The following is a 26321-nucleotide window of genomic DNA, read 5'->3' on the forward strand; positions in this document are numbered from 1 at the left end:
GATTGAGCAAGTGCCTCCTGCTCTCCAGGGCCCGTCGGCTGATTCTGGTTTCAAATAGTGCAGGTTTTAGTTCTGAGCTTTACTGATGATTTTTGTTTGGGAGTTACCTGGGTCCAGTGCTCCCTGTTGCGCGCATTCACCCACATTTGTCTGTGCCTGGGAAACCTGCCTCTGGGCAGCTGGCTCTCTCCTTGTGGACCCAGGTGATGGATGATGTTTCTTGCCCTCGCTGGTGTGGCTGCTGGGAAGCTCAGAGAGACACATGCCACACCTTGCTTGCTCTGGGTATGACTGAATGGCAGGTGTCTTCTCTGCCGTACTTGGTTTCTTCTGTGTGGCCCAAGTAACCCATGCTTTGCTGGCTCACACGGGTCCCGGGAGAATGTGGGCCAGGTGTTGAGGGCTTGGTGGTTGCATGCACCGGCCTCGATGGCTGCTGCTGCCCAAGTTCCTCCTGAGTACGATGGCCCCCGAGTCACCGCTGCCCTGTGCTCTTTCTGCAGTGCTCCCCGTGGCCCGACATGGCCTATCAGGTGAACAGCGCCCCGTCTCCCAGCTACAATGGCTCTCCAAACAGCTTTGGCCTCGGCGAAGGGTACGTCTGCTGTTTTCTCCCTCTAAGAGTCCATGGAGTGATCGTGGGTATAGGCTCCTTTCTGGATCTTCTTCTCTGCCTTTTCCCTCCTTTAGTACCTTGGCATTGATTTGGGTTTCGGGGAGGTGTTTGTAATATTTGCACAGCTTTCTGTGCGTGGACATGTGTCTGTAAACACCCATCTGTGGGGCAACAGCCCACAACCTGCCTGCCCACGCCTTCCCCCGGTAAAAGCAGGTTGGTCTGCAGGGGCCCTCCAGGGCAGAATGGCCCCCTACACAGATGGGGCCTTGGGAGGCAGCTGTTTGGGTGGCTGCAGTGGCCGCGAGGGGCCTTCTTGGTTCTCTCTGTGATCCTTGTGCACGTTCTCTGGGTAGCAGGGTCAGCCCAGGGTGATCCTGGCCCCGGGTTTCAGGGCTTGTAACCCAGAAGTGGCCTCGTTACTGGTCACCCGGCTCTGCAAATGCACAGGCCACACTGACTCTAAGGTGATGGTAGTACAGGGGCCGGTGGGCATCGGTCTGGCCTTTCCCGGGGTTTGTGGCACAGGAAGGGCCCACGGCGCCCTGTGATGGCCGTGCACATCTTGATCCTGTTCCTGGGGGCAGGGGGAGATGTGGGTGTGGAACCTGGGATGCCTCAAAACTTGTGCTTGTCACACAAGAGTGTCTATGAACTTGATTTCACAAGGTGAGGGGGGTTGGGGGGGCATAGAAAAGACGTCATGTTCAGAATCAGGCGGACCGAGTGTTAAATCCCACCTTTTGGGGGGTCAGTTCCTTAACCTCCCTCAGCCTTGCTCTCCCCACTACCAAGGGAGTCAGGATTCCATGCAGGGTCAGGGGAATGTGTGTAAGGTGCCCCGGGCCTCAAAGACACGTGACAAAGCGTAGCTGTTTTTACCGATGACTGGTCTGAGGGTCATCCCTAGAAGGGCCTTTTCTTCATTGTTACTGTGATAAGGTACACACAAATTGAAACTTATCATTTTATGATTAAAAATTTTTTTAATGCTTATTTTTGAGAGAGAGAGCGCGCGCGCGTGCCTGCAAATGGGGCAGGGGCAGAGAGAGAGGGAGACACAATTCGAAGCAGGCTCTAGGGTCTAAGCTGTTAGTACAGAGCCCGACGCAGGGCTTGAACTCGCGAACCACAAGATCATAACCTGAGCCGAAGATGGATGCTTAACCAACTGAGCCACCCAGGCACCCCTGGGAGGGTCATTTTAAAATGTATTTCTCTTTTGGGGTGCCTGGGTGGCTCAGTCACTTAAGGGTCCGACTCTTGGTTTTGACTCAGGTCGTGATCCTCATGGTTTGTGAGATTGAATCCTGTGTCGGGCTCCACGCTGACGGTGTGGAGCCTGCTTGGGGTTCGTTCTCTCTCTCTCCCTCTCTCTCTCTCCCTTTCTCTCCCTTTCTCTCTCTGCTCCTCCCCTGCTTGTGCTCTCTCTCAAAATAAATAAACTTAAAAAAAAAAATAAAGTGTATCTTTCTCTCAACTTAAAAATCCAGATATTTAGGGGTGCCTGGGTGGCTCAGTCAGTTAAGTGTACGGCTTCGGCTCAGGTCATGATCTTGCGGTCTGTGAGTTAGAGCCCCTCGTTGGGCTCTGTGCTGACAGCTCAGAGCCTGGAGCCTGTTTCAGATTCTGTGTCTCCCTCTGTCTCTGGCCCTCCCCCGTTCATGCTCTATCTTCCTCTGTCTCAAAAATAAATAAACATTGAAAAAAAAATTAAAAAAAAAAATCCAGATATTTAGGTCTGTGCCTTCTCTGTAGCAAGCCCTTGAAGGGAGGTCGGTGTGCCTCCAATGATGAGACTGTTTTTCTCGTGGACGGACGTCCCGGGGTGGCTGTTGTTCACTGTAGGATGCCTCCCTGGGGAGCCCCCAGCCCTCTCCTGTCTCCGCAGAGAGAAGTGTTTAGCTGCTGCTGTCCAGGCACCAAGTCACTGTGCAGAGTCGTGTTTGGGGCTTTTAGGGCTGGTGCCCTTCCCTGGGGCTGAGGCTGGGGTGGAAATGGTGTGGGAGAGAATCGGATGCAAACAGACCCTGAGCTTGGGGTGGAGGGGTTATCGCTGGCCCGGCTGTGTTGCCAGCCAGAACATCGTGTCTACCCTGAATGGTTGGTCAGGGATTTTGAGGGGCTGTGCAGGTGGTTACTGCCTACACTCTGACCTGGGAAATTCTGGACGCCCTGCTGCATTTGCAGCCAACACCATACCTGAGGGGAGGTGAGAGCCCTGGCCCAGGGACCTTCCTGTGTCCTGGAAGCCATCCTCACACCTTATGACCTGTTCTCTTCCTTTGCAGGAACAGCTCTCCAACCCACCCAGTGGAGACCCTGCCCTTGGGCAATGACGTAAGTGTCTGCAGCCAGGCTCTCTGGCCGCGTGTCCCTGGGTAGACTCTGCCTGGTCATTTCAAGGCCCCTTCTCTCTGCCTGCAGCACCTGCTTCCATCGGCCTCGATCCAGGACGCCCAGCAGTGGCTGCACCGAAACAGATTCTCACAGTTTTGCCGGCTCTTTGCCAGCTTCTCGGGTGAGAGCATCTCTGTGTTTTTATTTATTTATTTATTTATTTATTTATTTATTTATTTATTTATTTATTTATAATTTTTTTTTTCCCTTAACGTTTATTCATTTTGAAAGAGAGAGCATGAGCGGGAAAGGGGCAGAGAGAGGGAGACACAGAATCCGAAGCAGGCTCCAGTCTCTGAGCTGTCAGCACAGAGACCAACATGGGGCTCGAACTCATGAACTGCGAGATCATGACCTGCGCTGAAGTCGGATGCTCAACCGACTGAGCCACCCAGGCGCCCCTATTTATTTTTTATTTTTTAAAATTAATTTATTTATTAAAAAAAATTTTTTTAAACGTTTATTTATTTTTGAGAGAGGGAGAGACAGAGTGCGAGCAGGGTAGGGGCAGAGAGAGAGAAGGAGGCACAGAATCTGAAGCAGGCTCCAGGCTCTGAGCTGTCAGCACAGAGCCCGACGTGGGGCTCGAACCCATGAACGATGAGATCGTGACCTGAGCCGAAGTCAGATGCTTAACCGAGCCACCTAGGTGCCCCTGTGTTGTTTTTAAGACCCACGTCTTAGATCTTAGAAACACTTAACAAAGCTAGTTACCTTCCAGGACTCTCCCGCTGTGCCTGCAGGGCCGTGGTTTTGTCCCGGGGACCCAGCATAGCATTGGTCACTCACTCACATTTGCCGACCCTGGGCCAAGTGCTAAATTAGGACATCCTGCCCCTAGAAGTTTCCAGTCGAGGGTGGCTGTTAGAGCGGACCATGTGGGTCCCATGGGGCGGGCTCTAGTCTACCTGGGAAGGGCCCCCTTGGCCAGGCAAACGAGGCCGCTGCATACTCAGCAAGCCTTCCTGGTAATGCTGCCTTTCGGTCACACGGTCTCCAGAGGCACGACCTGTGAGATGGTGGTGAAGCCACAGGTGAGAAGGGGAATCTGGTCCTTCCTTCTCTAAATGGTTGTTGAAGCCCTTGCTGACAGGGCTGTTAGAGACCCAGAGCCAGGGCTGTGGGGTATAAGGGTAGACTGAGCAGTGAACATTGCCACCAAGCTGAGTCAGTCCAGAGTGACGGGGAGGAGAGTTTTGGCCAGAACTAGAGGAGCGACCCCCAAGGGCATCTGTGGCAGTGGAAGGAGCACCGCACGTGGTCATCTTTTAGCCCAGCTTCTGTTAGACTTTCCTCTGTGCTGGGGGGCAGGTACGAGGACGGTGGGACAGGGACGTTGTCCTCAGGGGTCCTTGCAGCTTCGAGTCAGTGCAGCTGTGTGAACCAGGCGTCTCAGCGCAGTGTGACCCTTCTGTGATGGGCAGGCTGTGAGGAGGGACGTGGCCCCGGCCAGGGAGGAGCGAGGAGGGCTGCCGTCTTAAGGTGGGGTGCTCTGCACAGGTCTTCCTGAGAAGTGCCCTTGAGCAGAGGCTGGGCCAAGGGAGGGACGTGAGCCAAGTGGGGAGGGGGACAGTGAAATTTCCAAGCGGGGCGAAAGTGCAGAGGCCACAAGGTGGATGCCTGACAGGTGTGACCACAGAGCAGAGCACCCAGGTGACTGGGGCCAAGGGAACCGGGGAAGGAAGTGAGGTCAGAGAGGTACTGAGGGGCCTGGTAGAAGAGTGGAGGGAGTTTGGCTTTTACTCCGTGTTGGGGAGCCATTGTGCCTACAGAAATACACCTGAAACTGTATCTTAACTGTGGCAGGAAAATGGGAATATGGATATTGTCACTCCTGGCCATGTGGCTGTTGGCCGGTTTTCAGCAGAAGGCTCGTAGCATACTTGTGCCTCGGAGAGTCCACATGGGCACAAGCCTGTAGAGGACTCCTTGAGCTTTGAGGAAGAGACTGTATCTGCAGACGAGGATGTTCATAGACCTTATTCATAATCGCTCCCAACTGGGAGCATGCCCAGTGCCTATCGGCAGAAGGGACACGTGAGTGTGGTGTATGCACCCAATCAATAATGTCTAAGAAAGGGCATGAATGATGTATAACCACAAACAGCATGAACGAGCCCTTAAATAGAGCTTGGAGGGAGGAGCAGACATCAGAAAACACAGCCGATTCAGTTCCACGTATGTAAGTTTCAAAGACGCACGCAAAACTCCTGCCTATGAGAAATCAGGACAGCAGTTCCCCATTGGCAGGGAGGGGGGCTGGCTGGCACGAGGGGCCTGTGGGGGGTGGGAGCATTCTGCCTCTTGATCTGTGCGCTGGGAGCACGGGTGCCTTCAGAGCGGCCGCCTCTGGCGAGCCATGTACTTTTGTATTCAGGCAAGTGCATGTGCGACCGGCATCCCGTGCTGGGTGCCATGCCCATATGTTACGTGCCGGTGAACGGTGTGGAGGGAGTGGCAGGCAGGCACAGGCTGTGAGGACCTCTCAGCTCTCATAGATGCCCCATTTTTGAGTTTTGAGAACACTACTCCTCTCTTGTGTGGTGGTTTTCTGATGTTTATCTTTTTGCTGTTTCTTTCTCCCTGCAATGTCTGATGCTCCCTGAGGATGAGGCAGACTCTTCCCTGTCCCCCCGCCCACGGTGCAGCATCTGCAGGTGCCCAGGGAGGGGACCTTTTCTGTGTGTCCCACTAACGAGTGGCCTCATTTACCTACCTAGGTGCTGACTTGCTTAAGATGTCTCGAGACGATTTGGTCCAGATCTGTGGCCCTGCCGATGGGATCCGGCTCTTTAATGCCATCAAAGGCCGGTGGGTGTCAGTGTCCAGCTGGATACAGGGGGTGGCAGGAGGCCCCATCCCGGTGGGCTGGCTGGTAGGGACAGGGCTCCTCAGGGAGCAGGTGCAGAAGGAGGCCCTTTGAGGGGGGATCAGGGTCATGGGGGGTGGGGCGGGGCTATGCCGGCCGGCCGCTGCTCATCTTGCCCGGAGGCCCCTTCTCTCTCTCTCTCTCTCTCTCTCTCTCTCTCTCTCTCTCTCTCTATCGGCAGGAGCCTTGGCTCTGGATGTCAGCCTCTCCCTGGGTGCCCAGCAGCTTTCATGGTCCTGGGTTTCCAGCTGCCTCCTCCCAGAAGGAGGCCTGGATTGGCTACTCAGCCTCATGCCGCAGCGCCCGGTTCTCTGGGCAGACTGGAGGGCGGGGCTGGGTCTGAGGGAGCCACCTGCTGCGGCGGAAGTGGTCTGGGCCTCGCCGCTCAGTACGGCAGCCCCGGCCTCGTGTGGCCGTGGGGTGCCTGGTTTCAGGCTAATGTGACTGAGCATGTGACTTTTAAATTTCATTTAACTTTCACACGTGAACAGCCCAGTTTTAGAGGGAGGGAGAGAGCTGCGGTGTGAATCTCAGATCTGATCTGCCTCTTACGGGTTTTACAACGGGGTTAAAGCCTTCATCCCTGTGAGCCTCAGTTTCCTCCTCTGTAAAATGAGGTTCCAGCTCGCTGGGTGTGTGAGGATGGAGGGCGGTGGGCATGTTGAGTTCTGGAAAGCCGGAGAAGGTGTTTGCGCTTGTTACCACCCTAAAAAACGCCTTGTGTCTTGAGCCTCGTGTTCTGGGCAGAGTGCCCTCATGGCCTGTTGTGGGACCTCCTGCCTGCAGGCGAGCCCACGTGCAGCCGTAGAGGCCCAGCACAAGTATGGGCCCCTGCATGCTGGAATGTTCCGGAACAACAGAGCCTGGTCCTCCTCCCCCTCCCCCATCCCCCCTCCCCGCTATTTATTTCCTCTGCTCCTGCCAGGAATGTGAGGCCGAAGATGACCATTTACGTCTGTCAGGAGCTGGAGCAGAACCGAGCGCCCCTGCAGCAGAAGCGGGATGGCGGTGGGGACAGCAGTCTGTGTGGTGAGTTGTGGGCACCCCTCCCCAACCCAGGGCCGATTATAGGGGTTGGCAGAGTAACAGGAAGATGTAGCAGCAGCCTGAGTCCTCTTGCAGAGAACGTTGCCACTGAACCCATCTCACTCCGGCTTCGTGCAAGACGAGTTTTTGTTCAACTTCCTCCTGGGATCAAAATGTTTTAAGGTGGAGGTCATCCCGCAGAACGTGTGGTCCAGCTTACTTCCTTCCTACCTGGGGAACAGGCCCAGGGAGGGCGTGTGTTCCCCCAGAGCCACTTAGCCACTTGTGGTATTGGGAGTGGGGCTTTCTGGCTCCCAGGCTGGTGACAGGTGACACTCAGTGACCATATTCCCGCAGTGTGGCCTCCTGTGGTTTCCCCCAGCTGGATAAGTCTTTCCCATGTGGTTTGGTGGCCGCACGAGGGCTGAGGAGCACCTCAGGGGCATGTGGCTCTTTCCGGTCGGCAGTCTAGTCTGGAGGCAGTTTGGTGAGAGGACACGGCTGAGGTCAGGCCCAGTGCTGGCCGTGTGGCCTGTTGGCAGTGTGGCCTCAGGCAGGGTACCAGGGCCTGTGCCGCAGCTTCCACATGTGTGAAATAGAGACAGCAACCCAACCCCCAAGGCGTGCGGTTTCAGCGAGACGATGCAGGGAAGGGGAAGCGCTTTGCTTCTGGGCGCTTGCCAGTGTCAGTAGAGTCTGTGCTCTGTGTGTGTCTGCAGGGAGTGAGGGAGCACCCCGTGTGTCTCTGCGGGTCCCTCCAGATCGCTCTGGCCCTGTCCAAAGGGCTCCGTGTGCTCACTTATTTGCTTCTAGTAGGAGCTGTTGGGAACGTTGTCTCACTGTGGGGGACCCTGAGGCACAGAGTGGATAACTACCCCCAAACGACAGCGTCGTACAAGGCAGAGCCAGAACCCAAACAGTTGGACCCCAGGAACTGGCTTCTGAGCCCTGGGTCTGGCGCCTGTACGCTTCTGGAGAATGTCTGGGTCCTCCCCCTGCTTTGCAACTGTCAGCCTGTGAAGAACGGATTTCAGCTTGTGGAGCTGACCCTGCATGTGCCCCGAGGCTCTGGGACGTGTAGAGATCGTTCGTGGCCTTGCTTCTCGTGTGGCCGAGTTGGGATTTGAACCTGGGATTGCCTACTCTAGAGCCTTGTGCTTCCCCAGGCTGCCCCCACCAGACCCCGGATGAGAGGTGGCTTGGGAGGCGTTCAGGGGAGTGTCCCACTGACCCTGTCAGCCGCTCCAAGCACTCCTGGTGGGCACCACACTCAGCTGGGGGCAGGCAAGGCCGGTGACAAAAGGTTACAGCACAGGGTGCTGGCCTGCGAGCCGTCTGGGTGTTTGTGGCCAGCCTGATTTGTTGGCAGAGTGAACTCAGAAAAAGTGGAGCAGGGTAACCTAAACACAGGTAGGTTAGAAGTGTTATAAAAAGGACTCCCACGAGAGAGGCTGGCATTTGGAGCTGGTGTCTGCACGGGAAGGGGCAGCACACAGCGGCCACCTCCTCTGCGGAGTTGGACGGCCGGTCAGCCTGTCTGACATCCTGGGACGGCGAATCTGTTGCTTGGCTGGCACCCCTTCAGGGGGAGCCGATGTGTGTGCGTTTGCACGTGCACGCACACACGCTTTTGAAAGAATGGGGTCTCTGTTCCTCGGTTGAGGTAGGAGTTTGGGAATCTCTAATTCAATCTGGTTGTGCACCCCTCTCCCCACCCCTGAGCGTGTAGTCCACCGCCGGGAGCCCAGAGTTGCCTCCCGCCTGGCGGGTTTGGGTTTCGAATAAGGAAGCATTTCCAGCCTCAGGGTCACTGCTGTCTTCCAGCGGGCTGGTGACACTCCCAGCGCCCCCCTTCCCTTTGTGGTCGCAGTGCTGGAGCTGAGTAGTATTTGTGCTGCGGGGAAGGGCAAGGACAAGACTCGCCTGCTGTCAAGTGGCAGTTATCCTTAAATCCCGCTCTTTGCTCCCCCAAAGCCATCCAGTGGCCCCTCTGTGCAACGGAAAGGAAGGAAAGGGGACACAGGATTTCTCCTCTCTCCTGCGAGGATGCACATCTGGCCGCACGTCAGAATCGCTGGAAGCTTGTTAAAATACAGAGTTGTGCCAGCTGATCTCGCTCTAGCTCCCAACCCTAAATGGGTGTCACTGGGTGTGGGGCGGGCGCAGGAATGCTACATTCTATGGAAGATCCCCCCAGGAGAGACGGGTACGGGAATGAGGACCCATAGCCTCGCTGTGGTTCCCCTGTCACTGGGCCGTGCAGGGGCTTTGTGCCTGTTCCAGCCAGGGCCTGGCGAATCAGTCTGGGCATGGGCATCCTTACAACCCAGTGACTGATGGGGGGTGGGCACAGGGGTGGGCTCCTTAGAAAGCAGGCGTGTGTTCTACAGAAGGCCCTGTCCCTCACCCTGCAGTGTACCACGCCATCTTCCTAGAGGAGCTGACCACCTTGGAGCTGGTTGAGAAGATTGCCAACCTGTACAGCATCTCCCCCCAGCACATCCACCGAGTCTATCGGCAGGGCCCCACCGGCATCCACGTGGTGGTCAGCAACGAGGTGAGCGCTGCCCAGCCCCGACTTGCGGCCCGGGTCCTGGGGCTGCAGGGAGGCACCCCCTGGGGCTTGGGGATGACTTCTATCCAGAGATGGCCGCTAAGTCTCCTCCGCGTGCCACATGCCCTTGACTGCACCCGGAGTGCAGGGGGAGAGAGTTCTGTGGCTCTAAATAGTTCTCTAGTATCCACTCCAGGCCCCATCCTCAGCCAGGCGCCATGCAGGAGCCACGGCACAGACTGCACCCCTGCCCTTGGGGTGCTCACAGTCGGGGCTGGAAGAAGTTGGGAGGAGGGTGGGCGGCGGGTCCCAGGGGGCCAGGTGATGGAGAGGATGCAGGTCGTGTGAGAGAACGGAGCCCTCCTGTGCTGAATGGTGGAGGTGCCGCAGCCTTCCTGGGTCTGTCCTTGGCCGCACAGACCTGTACACGGCCCAAGCGGCTGCTGGCAGAGGGCACACGGTGATCTGATCGCACTCACGGCTAAGGAGGGGGTTATTCATTAAACTGGTTTGCCGGGATGTTTAGGCATTCCTGCACACGGCAGAACAGAGCTTTCAGGCCTGTTCTATCCCGGTCCCTCCTCTTGATAATAACAGTAAGGAGTGTCGGTATTTACCCACTGCTTACTGTTCTAAGTGCCCGTGTAGTGATTCGTTTAATCCCAACAGCTTCCTGTGAAGTGGGTAAAATGATCCCACTTCATAAATGGGAAACTGGAGGCACAGAGAGGCTGAGTAATTGCCCCAGGTCTCACAGCTGGTAAGGGGATGGGAACCCTGGTGTCTGGCTGTAGAGCCCAGCTCATAGACAGCAGGCTGTGCCACCTCCCCTGAAATGAGGCCTTTATAAACACAGTTGGGCTAATGGGGGCAGGGGCAGCCCCCTGAGCCCCCTGTGAGAACTCTGAAAGCATCTGGAGAGGACTGTAGGTGACATGGCACCCGAATGGTGGCTGGGAGTGCAGAGCAGATGTGGGCTTTGGGATTGGATGCGTGTCCCCACCTGGACCTTGCTCCCAGGAGCGGAGTGACCTGGGGCAAATTTACATAACCTCTGTGAGCCTCAGTTTACACAGCTGTAAAATGGGGATAAGTATACCCACCAAGGAGGATGGAGTAAGGATAAAATGAGAAAATAGCATCAGGCACCAGGAGACCCCAGATAGGGGTGGTGAGAGCCCCCCATTTCATGGCAGTTTGGTCCTGGAGGTTGGCAAGGGGGCAGCGATTGCCTTCCTTTTGAACTCAAAAGCAATTCACAATTAGTATAAGTCAGGAAGTGTAAATCGGGGCGCCTGGGTGGCTCAGTCGGTTAAGCGTCCGACTTTGGCTTAGGTCATGATCTCACGGTTTGTGGGTTCGAGCCCGGCATCAGGCTCTATGCTGATGGCTCAGAGCCTGGAGCCTGCTTCGGATTCTGTGTCTCCCTCTCTCTCTGTCCCTCCCCCACTCTCCCCCCACCTCAAATATAAACAAACATTAAAAAAAATTTAAAAAGTGTAAACCAGCTGAAGGCAAATGTGAAGGGTCCTTATCTTCCCCACTCTTTTCCTAGAAGAGTTTATGTTAGCTTTGAAGGGATTCTGCCAGACGACGTTTTGTGCGAGCGTCCGTCATGTGCCCGAGCGTTGTGTAGGTTGTGTAGGTGTGGGTTTTAAAAACACATGACAAAGATGGACGCCTGGCTGGCTCAGTGGAGCACGCAGCTCTTGATCTCGGGGTTGTGAGTTCAAGTCCCATGTTGGGTGTGGAGATTTCTTAAAAATAATAAAATCTTTAACACACACACACACGCCCATCCCAAAGGTCCAGCTGTACATTTTCTGCAACTTGCTGTCTTTGTCACCGGTTCAGAACTCCGTCCATGTCATTATGTTCAAATCCAGTGCAGCTATTTTTGCACCCCCGTTTCACAGATCAGATGAAGCCCAGAGTTCCCGACTTGAGCACTAACTTTAGAGTAGCCAGGAAGGTTGAGACACCCTGAGCGATGGACTGCTGTAGCGGCACGGAAAATGTGTCACTTTGCATTTCACAATGAATTTCTTTGGTGAAGACAAAAGCCAAGAATGTGCGGAACCCTTGCAATTTCACGGGTCCCTGCAGGAAGTTCCTTCCCCAGCTTGCCCTGTGCCCTCCAGAGTAAGCAGTTAAGCAAGTGAAGCAGAGAACAGAACTCAAAAGCTACCTCAGCTAAGTAGGCGATTCTTATTCCCCTGAAGTCTCCTTGCCTCTTAACCCTGAATCAATTGGAAACCTTTGGTTCTTAATTGCCAGAGTGCTGGAGGCAGCCTGGCCAGCCGCGGAGCCAGCCCCTGAGGTGCAAGGGCACTTAATTAAACAAGGGAGTTACTGATTAAGCCCAAGTGGGCTCTGCTTAGGGCTTTGCATGCCCAAGTGGCTGGGCCGCCAAGAGTCCTAGAGGGCACAGGCCAGTAGTATAGAATAAATGTACTTCATGCATCATTAGGCCCTGCAGGGAGGGGCAGGGGTCGACAGGTGGATGGATTTGCAGGATTTGGGGGGCAGTAAAATGTAGCTTGAGTTTTTTAATTTGGAAAGGGGTTTTGCCATCGTGTTGGCTAGTCTGTGTGTGGGGGGGGGTATGTTTAAGTATATTTTTAATATTCTTTCCGTTGATATTGTGAAATATGGCAGATGTATGCTTAAGTGCCCGATACCTGCATTCCGGTTAGTGCCACATTGTGTTAGCCCCTTTGTGGGCTCCTTTCCTGTTCCACTCCATCCCTCCACCTGCTGGTCTGAATTTTGTGTTAATCGCTCCTTTGTTCCTCCTCAACATATTTAATTTTGCCTATTTTAAAACTTGATATAGGTGGAATAATAGCATATTTTTCTGTGACTTTCTTTCATTTCCCTGTATATTAAAAAAATTTTTTTTTGAATTTTTATTTATTTTTGAGAAAGAGAGAGACAGAGTGCAAGCAGGGGAGGGGCAGAGAGAGAGGGAGGCACAGAATCCGAAGCAGGCTCCAGGCTCTGAGCTGTCAGCACAGAGCCCGACGCGGGGCTTGAACTCATGAACCCCGCGAGATCATGACCGGAGCCAGAGTCGGACGCTTAACCGACTGAGCCACCCAGGCGCCCCGATTCCCTGTATATTTTTGAGATTTCACACAGGTCAGATGCTGCTGGAGGCCAGTGGTGCACTGAATGGCGTAGCATGATTAGGCCACAGTTTGTTCGTGCTTCCGCTGACTGACACAGGCACGGTCTCCAGTTAGCAGTTTCTTTTAAGTTTTTGTTTAAACAATCTCCACACCCAACGTGGGGCACGAACTCATGACCCTGAGATCAAGAGTCCCATGCTCCTCCCACGGAGCCAGCCAGGCGCCCCCTCTAGTTAACAGACAGCGCTGCTCTAAACATTCTCAGGTGCGCTTTGTGTGTCCACGTGCCGGAGTTTATCTAGAACCCCAGCCTGTAGGAGGAATGTCCTAGATCCTGTGGGCAAGTTTCATACAGCGGTCATATGGCTGAACACTCCACCAGCAGCGGGTACCAGTTTGCATTGTTCTACACCCTGGTTCTGTTCTTCTGTTATGGAAACAGCCCCATTTTACAGATAGGGCATGGAGACCAGCAGGAAAAAGGTTGACTTGCCCAAGGTCACTTGGTGGTTAATCAGAATGAGAACTGGAGAGACTTGGCTGAGTAATGCTTTCATTCCTGCCACTTTGTACACATAGGGGGTGGCGCTGTGTTTCTATTGGTCCTCCTGGGAGTCTGATATACGGAGGCTACCAATCACCAAGGTATTTTTTTTTTTTAAGCACTGTAATTTTTTTGTCGTTGTTGCTATTGTACACACACACGCTTCTGTAATGTGGCCACTGTAAGGATTGGAGGACCAAGTAACTAGGAGAACGCAAAACGAAAGCAAACAAACATGTAGTTCTGTATTAAATGTGCACATTTTGCTTCCCTGCCAGGCTCCTTTCTGTCCTTTCTGTTCAGTTTTTGTTACTTAAAATGGTAATCATTTTGTACATTTATCTTGTTTCATGTTTCCTTAGTAAGTGTTAGTGGAACCGTTCTCCTGCATTTGTGCAAACACAGTGACCGTCATTTCCGCCAGCTGTGGTGGCTTAGCTCCGTGTCACTGAGGCTTTTCATATTAGGAAGTCCTTGTTGAAGGGACATGGTCTGTCTTTTGCCTTTCAGATGGTGCAGAATTTCCAGGATGAGTCTTGTTTTATCCTCAGTACCTTGAAAGGTAAAGCCCCCTCACCCCTTCTCCTGGCTGCGCCCCCTGCCTCCTCTCTGGGTAATAGGGTGAGTGGGGCCTGCCTGCGCGGTGGGTCCCTGGAGACAGCGTTATCTGGGGACATCATCTGGGGAAAAGGAACGCAGACTTCCTGTGAAGCCTTGCCCTGGAAATGCGAGAACTATTGAGATTGGCCCCCATAGTCTGTTCTGAAGGGGAAATCCTTGCCAGGCGATGTGTTCTCCATGAACTCCCTCACTCAGCCTGTAGGCCTGGTGGATCAGGGATCTGGGGCTGGGGTGGGACATGAAGGTTCCACTTGGGGAAGGTGTCTGAGAAGGAACTCGTGTGCCAGGAGACAGAAAGACTAGCTGTGACCCTCTTTAGGCCCGGGGCAGGTGAATGTATGGAGTATATCAGAATGAATGCCCTATGACCAGGTCACAGACTCTGGACTCTGACAGGGCCATTCCTTTCCCCTCTGTTCTCTGGATCTAGCCAGCAGCTGCCTTCAGAGAGCTGGGGGCAATAACACCCCGAGAACCACAGTTTGTTCAAAGCCTTCTTGGACATAGAGCCTTCAGTCCTTGGGCCCAGGGCTGTAGTAGAAAGGCTCATTGCCATGAAGCATGTGTTAAGATGCCTGGTTTTGTTAGCACCCTTTGCTCTATGCATCTGTTTGGAGCCAATATCCGTGGAGGGACTCCTGCCGGTACATCCGTACCGTGCCCTCCCTCCTTCCCCAAGGTCATGCTGTCTTGCCCTTCTTCCTGTGAAATGTCCAGTGTTTCTCTTTGCAGCTGAGAGCAATGATGGCTACCACGTCATCCTGAAATGTGGCCTCTGAGCGAAAGTCCAGCGTGTGAAGTACGGCCCCCACCCCACAGCCCAATGGATGTAGAAACCGCACCACTCTACGCCGCAGCCTCCCCTGGCGGGCTGTGGCTGGGAGGGACTTGGCCCAGTCCAGGAAGATCACAGCCCACGAACCAGCAGAACCCTGTGGATGCAGTCTCTGGTGTACAGAAACCCAGCGGCTCCTCTCTCCTTCCTCTTGGCCTCCAGCTTTTGAATCTTCCTCGTTCTTTTCCCAGCCCTGCTATCTTAAAGAGGCAAATGGCAGGGCCATCTTCTCTGAAACCCCTTGCTCCCTAGTTGGAGGCCAGTTCACTGAGTGTCTCGGTGCCTTCTGACCATTCCCCTGCCTCCCGGGAAGGCTGTGCGTCCCCCCGACCTTCACCTTTTCTGGGAACCGGCTCCATGACCAGGACTGCTGACTGGATGTAGGTGGCTTGCCAGTGTTCTGTCTTCGTGTTGGTTCCCCTTCTCAGCGACCCTGTGAAATGTGGGCATCTGTCTTTCTGCCTCTTGGATGGATCGGTGGGAAGGGGACTTATTCTGTGCCTTCTGCTGCTTTCACCTTGACTCCGTTTCTAAGGACCTGCTTTTGCAGTGCCCAGCGATGGGCTCCTGTCTCTGCATTGGTGATATAGACACCACGATGCTTGTGTAGGACTGGCCACATAGACCTAGGTCTGTGCCCTTGGAAGGAAGAAGGAGAGGATAGAACAACTATTTTTCAGGTACGTTCTCACGAGTATGAAAGGGATGAGAACAGAATGATATTTTGCTTGAGCCCCTTTTATGTAATTTTATGCCCTAAGCAATCATGGGTAAGGAAGATTAGGAAATGAGTATTCGGCTATGTGATCAGATGACCTTGATGGTCATGATAGCAGGCCCTGTTGGATGGACTTAACCAGGTCCCATTTAAAGAAGACCTTGGCTGACGACTGCCAAACTTACCAAGTTTCCTAGGGTTCATCTTTTCTGTGCGGCCCCAATTTAAATGTTTATCTTTTTTCATGCATGGAGGGAGTGTTTAGGGCATTTTGCCTGCATTGGAGTGGTTGGATCACGTTTCTTAGTGGCTTAATTCTGGGGAACTCTGATTATCAGTAACCAGTAAACTCAGCAATTAGGCTTTGTCTTGCGTCTGTTTCCCGGCACGCAGTGATCTATACTCTTCGCTAACTTAGGTTTAACTTTCAGAGCATTGAGAAGCCCTATGATCAATGGAGCAGGATTTTACAACTTCTAAAGCAGAGCTTTAGGAGATTATAGCGCTGGGGTCAAAGATGATCTGAACTGGGTAGACCTTGCTTTCCAGTTGGGGAAAATGAAACCTAGAGGGGCAGAGCCATCTGCCTGATATCACACAGTGATAGGGCGATGATAGAAACTCATTATATAAATCAAGACACTTCTCAGGGTGAAAGGGGCTCTCTAAGTAAGAGTTATGTTGGGACCACAGGTGGTATGGTGTTCCTACAGAGTAAAACAGGCTCCTGATTCCTTTCCTGTTTTGCGGGAGGGGGCGGGAGCAGGTAACAGCTTTATTGAGATATAATTCACATACAATACAGTGTACCCATTCAGAGCATACCGCTCTATGGTTCTTAGTAAATTCACAGAGTCAGCACATTCAATTTTAGGACATTTTTCTCACCCCCAAAAGAAACCCTGTTTCTTTTAGTGATCACCCTCCCACTTTCCCCCCAGCTCCCCTTGTTTTAGGCAACCACAAGTCTCCTTTCCATGTAGATTTACTTATTCTGGACATTTCATGGATATGGAATTACAGTGAGTGGCCTTTTGTTACTGGCTTTTTTTTTTTTTTTTTTTCTCTCGCGTAATGTTTTCTGGGGCATCTGTGTTGAACATGTATTCATACTTCAGTCAGTTCTATAGTTGAGTAGTATTTCATTCTCTGGATAGATGTGTCACAGTTTGTTTATCCATTCGTTAGCCGATTGATACGCGAGTTTCTACTTTTCAGCTGTTTCGAATGATGCTGCTATGAACATATTTGTACAGGTTTTTGCATACATAATGTTTTCATTTCATTTGGGTATATACCTAGGATGTATACCCTGCATACATCTTTCGCCAGGGCGTATACCCTGGCGTTGCTGGGTCCTACGGAACTCTATGTTTAACTTTTTGAGAAACTTCCAGATGGTTTTCCAAAGCAGTGGCACCATTTTAGCCTCCCACCAGCAGTGTAGGAGGGCTCGTTTTTCAACATCCTCACCAACACTTGCTGCTTTTTGATTAGAACATTCTCTAATGGGTGTCAAGTGGTATCTCACTGTGGTTTTGATTTGCATTTCCCCAGTGACTACTGACGTTGACCATCTTTTCATGTGCTTATTGGCCATTTCTATGTCTTCTTTGGAGAAATACCTGTTTAGATCCTTTGCCCATTTCTATTTGGGTCACTGGTCTTTTTTTATTGCTGAGTTGCATCAGTTCTTTGTATATTCTAGATACAGGTCCTTTGTCAGCTCTGTGATCTGTAAAACTTTTCTCCCATTCTGTGGATTGTCTTCACCTTCTTACGATGTCCTTCACAGCACAAAAGTTTTTAATTTCGATGGTGTCCAAGATCCCCTACTTTTCCTTGCTTGTGCTTTTTGTGCCCTATCTGAAAAACCATGGTGTAATCCAAGTTCAAGAAAATTTGTGCCTATGTTTCTTTTTAAGAATTTTCATAGTTTGAGCTCAGTAGTGGCCTTTGATTCATTTGAAGTTAATTTCTGTACATGGTGTGAGTAGAGGTCCAGCATCACTCTTTTGCCTGTGGGCACCCAGTTGTTCCAGCACGAGTGGTTGACCTCCTCTCCCGTCCCCAGCCCATGTCTGGCTCCACCATTTTTATAACGGGCTTTCTGTTCTCTGAGTGTCTCACCCTTACTCCCCCTTAACCTCAACAGGACAGGGTCATATTGTGCTCTGATACTTGGTGGCCTTTCATGGTGCATGTTCTAACTCCACACATTAGTCCTAGGGGAAAGTCAGGACCAGTCATTTCCTTTTTTGAGGACAGTGAGCCACAAGGAAGTAGAATAATTTGCCCAAGGTCACAAGAGTCAGGACTAGACCTTTGGTCTTCTGACTTCCAGCCTTTCAAGGGGTCTGTCAGTCACTAGACCTAAGTGATGCCACTCCCTAGGCCAAGCAATGACAGTCTCGATTTTAATTATTAATTGTGGCAGACTCCTTTTTATTTAGTTCCAAATGGGGGTCTGATAAAGATCTGTTACCTTAAGTTTGCTGTTAGTGGAATCTTCCATTTTCTGGAACCCCCCACTACTGTCTGTGTTTGTTTGTTTTTAACCTTCTCCTTTTTTTAAAGATTTTATTTTTAAGTAATCTCTACACCCAACGTGGGGCTCGAGCTCATGACCCCGAGACCAAGGCCCCACCACCTGAGCCATCCAGACGCCCCTTTCACCTTCTCCCTGTGGTTCTAGTGGAGTCTTGTAGCTTGCAAAGAAGTAGGAAATAAATACGCTTCTTAATTTGGCACTAAAATGTTTCAGCTGCTTGGTTTCGACAGCTTGTCCTCCTTCCTCAGAACTCAGATGAGCTAGCTGTCCATTTTATTTTTTTCATTTCAAAGCAGAGAAGCCATAGCTTCCCACTCCTGTCCACTCTCTTTCCCAAGGGCTCTGAGGCCAGGACCTGGGCCTGGGGGGTGGGGCAGCCCCTCCCGGAACTGTACCCACTGGCCCCCCCCCACCCATGATTCTAGGCTGTGGCTTCTCCACGGCAGCAGCAGTTTTTAAAGATGCCCCCCCCTGCGGAAGAGAGAGAGGATCTCCTCAAGTGCTCAGTCCACCATCTTGAACCAGAAGCTTCGAGTTGAGGTCCTTATTCTCAGGCCATCGCATTTCTTTTTCCGTTTGCAGGGTTGTGATCAACCTTTTCCTGTTTACCAGGTTGCACCTTTACCTTGACGTCACAGAGGGAGAACAATAGGATTCTCAGGGGAAAAGGGATGGATGGAAAGAGCAGGATAGGGAAGGGAGCTTGAAGCCTGGGGCTTCGGGTCCTAAGCAAAGGCCAGACAGCGTCCCTGCAGACCTCCTGCCCGGGCAGCTTGTGGCCCCTTGGGAAGAGCTGTGAACGTAGAGGGGGGTTCACTGGGAGCACACTGGGGCTGGCCGAGCAGTGTGTCACAAGTTTCCAAGTCCAGCGTGGCTCCGGGGCCTGGCCTGAGTGACCTAAGCTCTGAAAATCATTAACGAGTTGATGAGGAAAATGGAAAACCTGTGCTGTTGTTGGTGGAGCAGAGGGAGTGAGCCTGGAGGCTCTAGGAAGGTGGAAGAGCAGAGCATGAGGGGTGAGGGTGGCGGCATGACAGTGCCCGTGGTGCAGGAGGAAGTGGAAGGCGCAGGGGGGCGGGAGCCAGGGCCCCCAGACCCTCGCTTGGCCTGAGTGTCTGCCTGTCTGGAGTCGTGGGCGGCTCCGTCGTGAGGTGAATGTGAAGGGCGGCAGGGCTTTCCCTTTGTCCCCTACGTGAAGTCCTCGGCGGGCCAGTAACGGGTCGGGGCACGCATCCTGGTCGCACAGGGCACCACCAGTGCTCCTGCTCAGGCCGCTGTGTGCGTGTCTTTTTTTTTTTTATTAAATTTTTTTTTTCAACGTTTATTTATTTTTGGGACAGAGAGAGACAGAGCATGAACGGGGGAGGGGCAGAGAGAGAGGGAGACACAGAATCGGAAGCAGGCTCCAGGCTCTGAGCCGTCAGCCCAGAGCCTGACGCGGGGCTCAAACTCACGGACCGCGAGATCGTGACCTGGCAGAAGTCGGACGCTTAACCGACTGCGCCACCCAGGTGCCCCTGTGTGCGCCTCTTTAAGAAGGGTTCCCTGGCAGCCTGAGCCCAGACCTGTGTTGGCCAGCCCCACGTCTACACTACCGGTGTGCGCGCGTGTGTGTGTGCGCGCGTATGCACACGCGCGCGTGTGCACACGCGGGTCCCTCTCCTCGCCCCTGTATCTGGCCTGAGTGCAGCTCTGGATATTCTCAGCTCAGCTGGATGTGGGGGTTGATGCTCTTGCTTTTAGATCCTGTGTGGCACCCTGGTTCGGACTCTGATGGAACGGGTCAGGGGTAAAGTTGCCCTACTTGGGGGGAATGCACACCCTAAGTCCACCTCTTCTGGGGAGGGGAGCAGTGCCGGCAGCTGACCTCTGACAAGGACCCCCGAAACAGGGCTCATGGAGTCGGTCTGCCACACAGCTGCCTCACGGTCACATGCTCTGTGTGATACCATCAGTCAGGCCGGCTGGGAGGAGATGGTTGGACTCCCTTTACCCCCTGGGGGCAGGGCAGTGGGTCTGCGAGCAGCAAGGTGCTGGTCAGGCCCCACCCAGGGCACCCTGCGAGCTCCTTGAAGCCTCCTCTGAGCTCTCCAGACCTCTCTGCGAAGCCTTCTCTTGTACCATCCTTCTCCCTCCTCCCGTGGGGGACAGCCAGTAGCTCTGAGTGGTGGCACCCCGGCCAGTGGCCCAGCGCTAGACCTGCCATGCCCCTCCTGCTTTAGTGGCCGTCTAGGGGCAACGTCCCCGAGCAGCGGCTCTTGGAGAGGTGGGTTTGCTGCTCTGTGCAGGGCAGCTGACTCATCTAGCCCTTTATGGAAAAACTTTGCCAACCCACTGAGGAGGTCAAGCTTTCTGTTGCTTTCTGTCCCCACTGGAAATCCCATTAAGTAAGGACTCTCAGACAATAGTAACAATAAAAAGTACTTAACTTGTTTTGAGCTTTGAGGCAAGAGATGTGTTTGGCCGAGCAGTGCTGGTCTCCCCTGCCTGTCGCTCCCTCACTTGTGAAGGGTTCACCCCAGCCGTCTGGGTTTTCCTTCCTCTTCCTGGCCGCTGGCCTGCTCCTGGAGACCTGGTGGGCCTTTGCACCCTGGGCACGTGCCAGGGCTTGGTGTCAGAGCGCCGTGTGTGTCGAAGGGTCCTTTGCTGGTATTAACAGGTCGGCAAGCTGTGGAGGGCGGTGGCCTCCTGACTGAGGTCACTGGAGCTTTCCTATCCTGGAGCTCACAGCCTGACCTTCACCTCCAACTGGCACCTTGAGGACCTCTTGGCTTCTCTGGGTCCCGCAAGTTTCTCCCTGAACGTTCTGCTCTTTTTTCAAACCGAGGGAACCGCTTGTGGGAGCCTCAGCTTGGTGACAGAGAGAGGCCACTGTCTGGCTCCGAGGAAGGGTTCTATGGGCCTGGACTTCTGGTTCTGTCCCCAGGAGAAGCTAGAGTGCGGCCAACAGCTAACCTTATGGGCTGAGTCCCCCATGCTGGGGTCTGTCTTCCTGGGGGGTGACTCTGGTCTTTGTGGGCCCCTTGCTTCTCACTCCAGGTGCAGCGGCCAGACGCTGCATTCAGCCTCCCGTTAGTAGCAATGCCAACACAGTAGTGGCAGATGCTGTCTGGTCTCTCCTGGGTCAGGTATCGAGCTCACCACTCTTGTCATTGTCCCTTTCCATCCTTCCCACTCTGCTCTGAGGCTACTGTGACCCAGCTTTGCAGGTGAGGAAATCAAGACAGATCAGATGCCGGCCCAGGGTCCTACAGCTACTGGTGGACTGAGCCAGGACGAGAATCTGAGTCTGGGTCGCACATCCACACCCCACGTTCTCACACGCCAGATTTGGGGGGCTAGCTCCTTCCCCAGCGCTAGCTTTCATCCTGAGACTGCATCATCGGGCTTGGTGCGTTCCGAACGGTGGGGAAACATTTGTGGGGCTTGGTTGTTACAAGAGAAGGGGATTGTTTTGTGTGCCCCCTCCCCCCCCTCCCAACCCTCCCCTTTTATTACCTTTACGCTGGGTAAAAACTTGGTGTCTGTGTCCTCGAATGTTCCTGTATGTAATGTGATTCTTTCTTAAGATGTAACTTCCCCAGCGTTCTCCAGATCGGGTGACCCTTTCCCAAAGGTGGCGGGAGTCTATTGGGGTGGCGTGGGCTTTGGATGGGTCAAGTGGGTGTGATGGGTCGTGGGGAGGTGGGCATCGAGTCGGAAGTTGTCATACTGCCACATTGTTTTTTGTACCTGGAATAAAGCATATTTTGCACTTGTTACTGAACCATTGTGCAGATGAGAAATCTGCCTGTGGGATCTGTGCTTGGGTCAGAATGCAAATAAAACTCATTTGTAAGAAACCCCTGTGGCTCAGGCCTGCAGTCTCTTTCTCTCTTTTAAAATTGTGGTCAAATGCAGAATAGCACGAAATTTGCCATCTTAACCATGTTGAAGCAAGCACAGGTCAGTAGCATCAAGTACGACCACCCCCACCTTCCAACTCCAAGGACCGTTTCATCTTCCTCAGTTGAAACTGTACCCTTTCCCCCACACAGCGCCCTGTAACCACTGTTCCACTTTGTCCCTATGACTGTGACTGTTCCAGGTACTGCACGCGAGTAGAATCATATAGATAGTATTTATTTGTCCCTTGTGACTGGCTTATTTCACTCCTGCATAGTATCTTCAAGGTCCATCCACATTGCAGCACGAGACAGGTTTCCTTTTTTTTTTTAATTCATTATTTTTAAAATTTTTATTTTTGAATGTTTATTTTTGAGACAGAGACAGAGAGCACGAGCAGGGGAGGGGCAGAGAGAGAGGGAGACACAGACTCCGAAGCAGGCTCCAGGCTCCGAGCTGTCGGCACAGAGCCCGACGCGGGGCTCGAACTCAAGAACTGGAGATCATGACCCGAGCCGAAGTCGGACGCTCAACCGACTGAGCCCCCCAGGCGCCCCTAAACAGGCTTCCCTTTTTTAAGGGTGGATGGTACTCCGCCATATGTACACGCCACATTGTGTTGATCCCTTCATCTGTCCGTGGGCACCTGGGCTGCTGCCACCTGTTGGCCATTTGTGAATCATGCCACTGTGGACACAGGCAGGCAGGTGTCCGTTTGAGTCTCTGCCTCCGCTTCTGGATAGACACCAGAGGTGGATTTGCTGGTCTTGTGGTCCTACTGTGCCCACGATGGCTCCACACTTTATATTCCCGCCTGCAGCAAACGGGGGTTCTCATTTCTCCACGCCGGGCCAACACCTCTCCCAAGCTCACCTGTCCCCCGGGGCTCCATGCAATCGTGTACATGTGCTGTGTCCTTACCCCCCCACTGCCCCGGGGCTGCTGCCTGTCGGAGCCTCCTGCCTCCCAAACCCAGGGGTCACCGTTTCGCTCCCCGCCACACTCCGGTAAAGTCCCCTTCTCCCGGCTTCTCTGTGCACAGGGTGTGCATGGCGGGGGCTGATGGTGGTGTGGAACCGTGGGGTTACATGATGGAGAGCAAGCTCCTCAACCTCCCCAAACCGATCTTCTCATCTGTGACCCGGAAATGTCACTTGCCTTGAGACCATGCGTGGGAAGCCATGAGAATGAGCTGGGTCACACAGAAGAAGGTTCCCAACAGAACCCAGGAGCAGCTTCCCGGGGTGGTGGGGAGGGGGAAACAGTTGGGTGTTTTCCAGGATCCAAAGGAGAATGACATCATGAAGGGCTGGAGTAGAAATAGATGGGGACTGGTCAGAAAACGTCCTGCGGCACAGCCTGTGGCCTAGCTGCCTTCCTACGCAGAACCACGCCGGAAGCTGGTCTGCTTCCAGCAAACATTCTGATGGCCGTGCAGTGGGCATGAAGCTTCCAGGATGAGTCCCGCTAGAAGCTCCATTTTCAGGCATCGGGGTGAGCCGCTGTGGTCCTCAAACAGCATCAGAATCACCCAGAGGGCTTGTTTAACAGACTGTTGGGCCCCAAGCCCACCTCTGAAACCTAGCGGAGGTTTGAGCTGGGGTCTGAGAATGTGCGTGTCTAACTGGCTCCCAGAAGCGGGCTGTTGGCGGGCAGAGGGCTGTGCTTGGAGAACCACGGCCTGGAGGAACTTGCTCTCTTGAAGAAACATCCAGGAGGGGAAATGAGTCATTCGAGATGCAGACCCAGGTGTGAGCTAAGGATGGGTGGTGGGGTCAGGGGGACTGGGGAAGGTTAGGGTCAGCTGATGGGAAGGTCGTCTAGAGCCTTGAGGGGTGCCGTCAGTCAGCCGTGGGACCCTCCCGTCCTACCGTAAAGGAAGCTGATTTTGGTCCTGCAACCTGTTGGTTTGGCCTTCAGGGGAGGCAGCGGGGCCTCCCGGGTGCAGGCTGCTGGCTCCCCGACCCCACTGTGCGCTCTGGGCCAGGCACGGCGGCCACACCCAGCAGCCTTGAGCCGGAGGTCCTGAGCTGCGGCTGCCCCCACGTCCTTGACTGTGGCAGCCCACATGGGAGACCAGACGAAGCCAGCAGTGGGGGTGGGGGCGCCCGGTGTCTGGGCCTCTGTCCTGCAGGCTGGAGATTCCACCGGGAGTGTGTCACAATAGGGTAGGCTGTAGGAGACTGACTCCCGAGGACCAAACTTCCAGGAGCCCGAGGGAGTCAGCCAAGGGCCCGTAACACAGAATCCCCAGGGGGGTGTGTGGACATACTCTCCCAGCGGAGGTCGGCGGTGGAGAGTTGGCTTTGCCTCTGCCTCCTTCGGTGGCCAGAGCAGTTTACACTTCCCAAAGCACCTCTGTCCTCGGTCCTCAGCAGGGAAGGGCAGTTACTGGGGCTTCTGTGCTGTGGGCGCTGGCATGGAGGCCAGGGGAGAGTCCTCGGACTTGCCAGGGACACTGGGCCCGTCTGGGTAGAGCCGGGACTAGATACTCCCCAGTGTAAGGCCCGGGGCCACATGTGCTTTCCAGGGAAGGCGGTGGCCCCGTGCCTCCCCGCCCCAGCCCCTCATCCCTTTACTCCAGGGAAGGGAGCCTGGTGGCTAGGAGGTTTCCAGAGCTCAGCTGGGTTGTATATTAACCTGCCTTGATTGGGTGGATCAATATTTAAACTCAATTACAAGGGAAAGGGGTTATCTGGAGGAGCTTATCTAGCAGAAGGCGGCTATTGGAATATCTGATCATCATAGAGGCTGATCTGGAGTGGGGCAGGGGCTGGGCCTCAAACACGTCCAGAGTGGAAAAAGGTGGATGGAGGGAAACCAGCCAACTTCCTGCCCTTCCTTCCTTCCTTCCTTCCTTCCTTCCTCTCTCCCTCCGTCCCTTCCTCCTTCCCTCCGCCCTTCTCCTCCCCTTCCCTCCTTTCTTCCTTTCCTCCCTCCCTCCTTCCTTCCTCCCTCCCTCCTTCCTTCTTCCCTCCCTTTCTTCCTCCCTCCCTCCCTCCTTCCTTCTTCCCTCCCTTTCTTCCTTGTTCCTTCCTTCCTTCCTTCCTTCCTTCCTTCCTTCCTTCCTTCCCTCCCTCCCTCTCTTCCTTCCTCCCTTCCTTCCTTCCTTCCTTCCTTCCCTCCTTCCTTCCTTCCTTCCCTCCCTCCTTCCCTCCCCCTACCTCTCCTTTGCTCCCTCCAGCTCTCCCTCCCTCCCCACTCCCTTCATTCCTTCTGCGGACACAGCTCTTTCCTGGCTCCAACAGGTCACAGAGCTCACCAGCCCTGCTCATCCTCTGAGCTCCCATAACCAAGTAACCAAGAGGCTGAACTGTTCGTTTGTCAGTCCGCCCCTGTCACTGAGCAGAACTCCTGGAGGACAGAGGTGGGTCTGCCTGACCGTCGCCACTCTGAAGTCCAGCCTGGGCCCTGGCCCGGAGAAGCCACTCCAGCTGTGTTTGTTGGGTGAGTAAATGATAGGGGATTGGCCAGCGAGGGAGTGGAAGAGGAGGCGCTCGTGAGAGAGTGCCTGTACCGGGCAGGGAGCCAGCGGCTGTGCCTTCTTACCAGGACTTCAGATTAGTTTGTTAGCTCAGCGCCCTGAGAACAGGGCTACGATGGCAGGGGACAGGGGACAGGCGAATTTGGGTGGGAGAGTAGGGAACCGGGCAAAGTACGGAGTGTGTGGCAAAGGGACCCTGGGTGCGTGAACATGGCCAGGGCCTGGCAGGGGCCCTCCCGTTGGGCACCTGCCACGTGCCAGAGGGCTCACAGGCTGCTGAATACACAGGATCCAGAATACGCTGCTATGGAGAGGTGTGTGTATGTGTGTGTGTGTGTGTGTGTGTGTGTGCGCGCGCGCGCATGTGTTCCTTATGACACTCCTTACCTGCCTGAAAGCTGAGGCTCCCGAAGAATCCAGCCACCACAGGACGCAGTCTACGTGCCCTGGGGGCACACAGCTCTCAGAGATGAGGTTTTGGGGTGATGGTGGGGGGTCTGCAGCCGAAGACCAAGAAAGGATTCTTGAAGACGTCTCTGGTGAAAAAAAGGTGATCTTATTAAAGCGCAGGCACAGGACCCGTGGGCAGAAAGAGCTGCGCTGGGATATGTGTGTGGTTGGTTTTATGCTATGAAGTTGGGGAGGTAGAGTCAAGTGGGAAATCTCCAGAAGGACGTGGATATCCTAAGGAGGACTCCGAAGATACCTGAGGCCTTGCTATGGTCAAGCCAAGGTTGTTTCCCCTCTAGTAAGGCATTAACATTAGGACAGCAGGGGGTTCCTGGAGAAATGTCACAGTCTGTATTTGCCTCAAGTATCTGTCAACGGGCTGCAGGTTATGAAGAAATTTAATTTTCCCTGCGACTCCCTTCTTGCTCTTGTTCCCCACATCACTATGGAGGGGTGATGTTGGGGCTCCAGGAAACTGAGTCTATAGGTTTCTGGAGATTAGGCTGTTGATAAGATTGCCTTTTTCTTGTCATTAACCAGGACATTTGTAAACTGATGGAGACCGTGTCCTGTATGACTGTGATCTCTATCAGTCGGTCATTTGTTTTCTTTCCTCTCCTTTGTCCTTGGGCAGCCA

At 53.8% G+C, this 26321-nt stretch overlaps 1 protein-coding gene across 5 annotated transcripts in view; it reads left to right on the plus strand.

The window, feature by feature from the left end:
* The window catches only part of TFCP2L1 (transcription factor CP2 like 1), a 61693-nt gene extending 39986 nt beyond the window's left edge, over window positions 1-21707 (plus strand). For 3 of the 5 annotated variants that reach the window (XM_053214883.1, XM_053214884.1, XM_053214885.1), the window contains 7 exons: window positions 504-595; window positions 2908-2956; window positions 3044-3137; window positions 5737-5827; window positions 6811-6914; window positions 9326-9468; window positions 13651-14487. In XM_053214883.1, coding sequence (XP_053070858.1) covers window positions 504-595; window positions 2908-2956; window positions 3044-3137; window positions 5737-5827; window positions 6811-6914; window positions 9326-9468; window positions 13651-13881 — 804 coding nt within the window. In that variant the 3' untranslated portion in view covers window positions 13882-14487. The other 2 variants (XM_027056006.2, XM_027056007.2) reach the window with 1 other exon arrangement.
* The last annotated feature ends 4614 nt before the right edge of the window (window positions 21708-26321 follow it).

The sequence above is a fragment of the Acinonyx jubatus genome, chromosome C1 (assembly GCF_027475565.1).
Source record: "Acinonyx jubatus isolate Ajub_Pintada_27869175 chromosome C1, VMU_Ajub_asm_v1.0, whole genome shotgun sequence".
NCBI classification, from domain to species: domain Eukaryota; kingdom Metazoa; phylum Chordata; class Mammalia; order Carnivora; family Felidae; genus Acinonyx; species Acinonyx jubatus.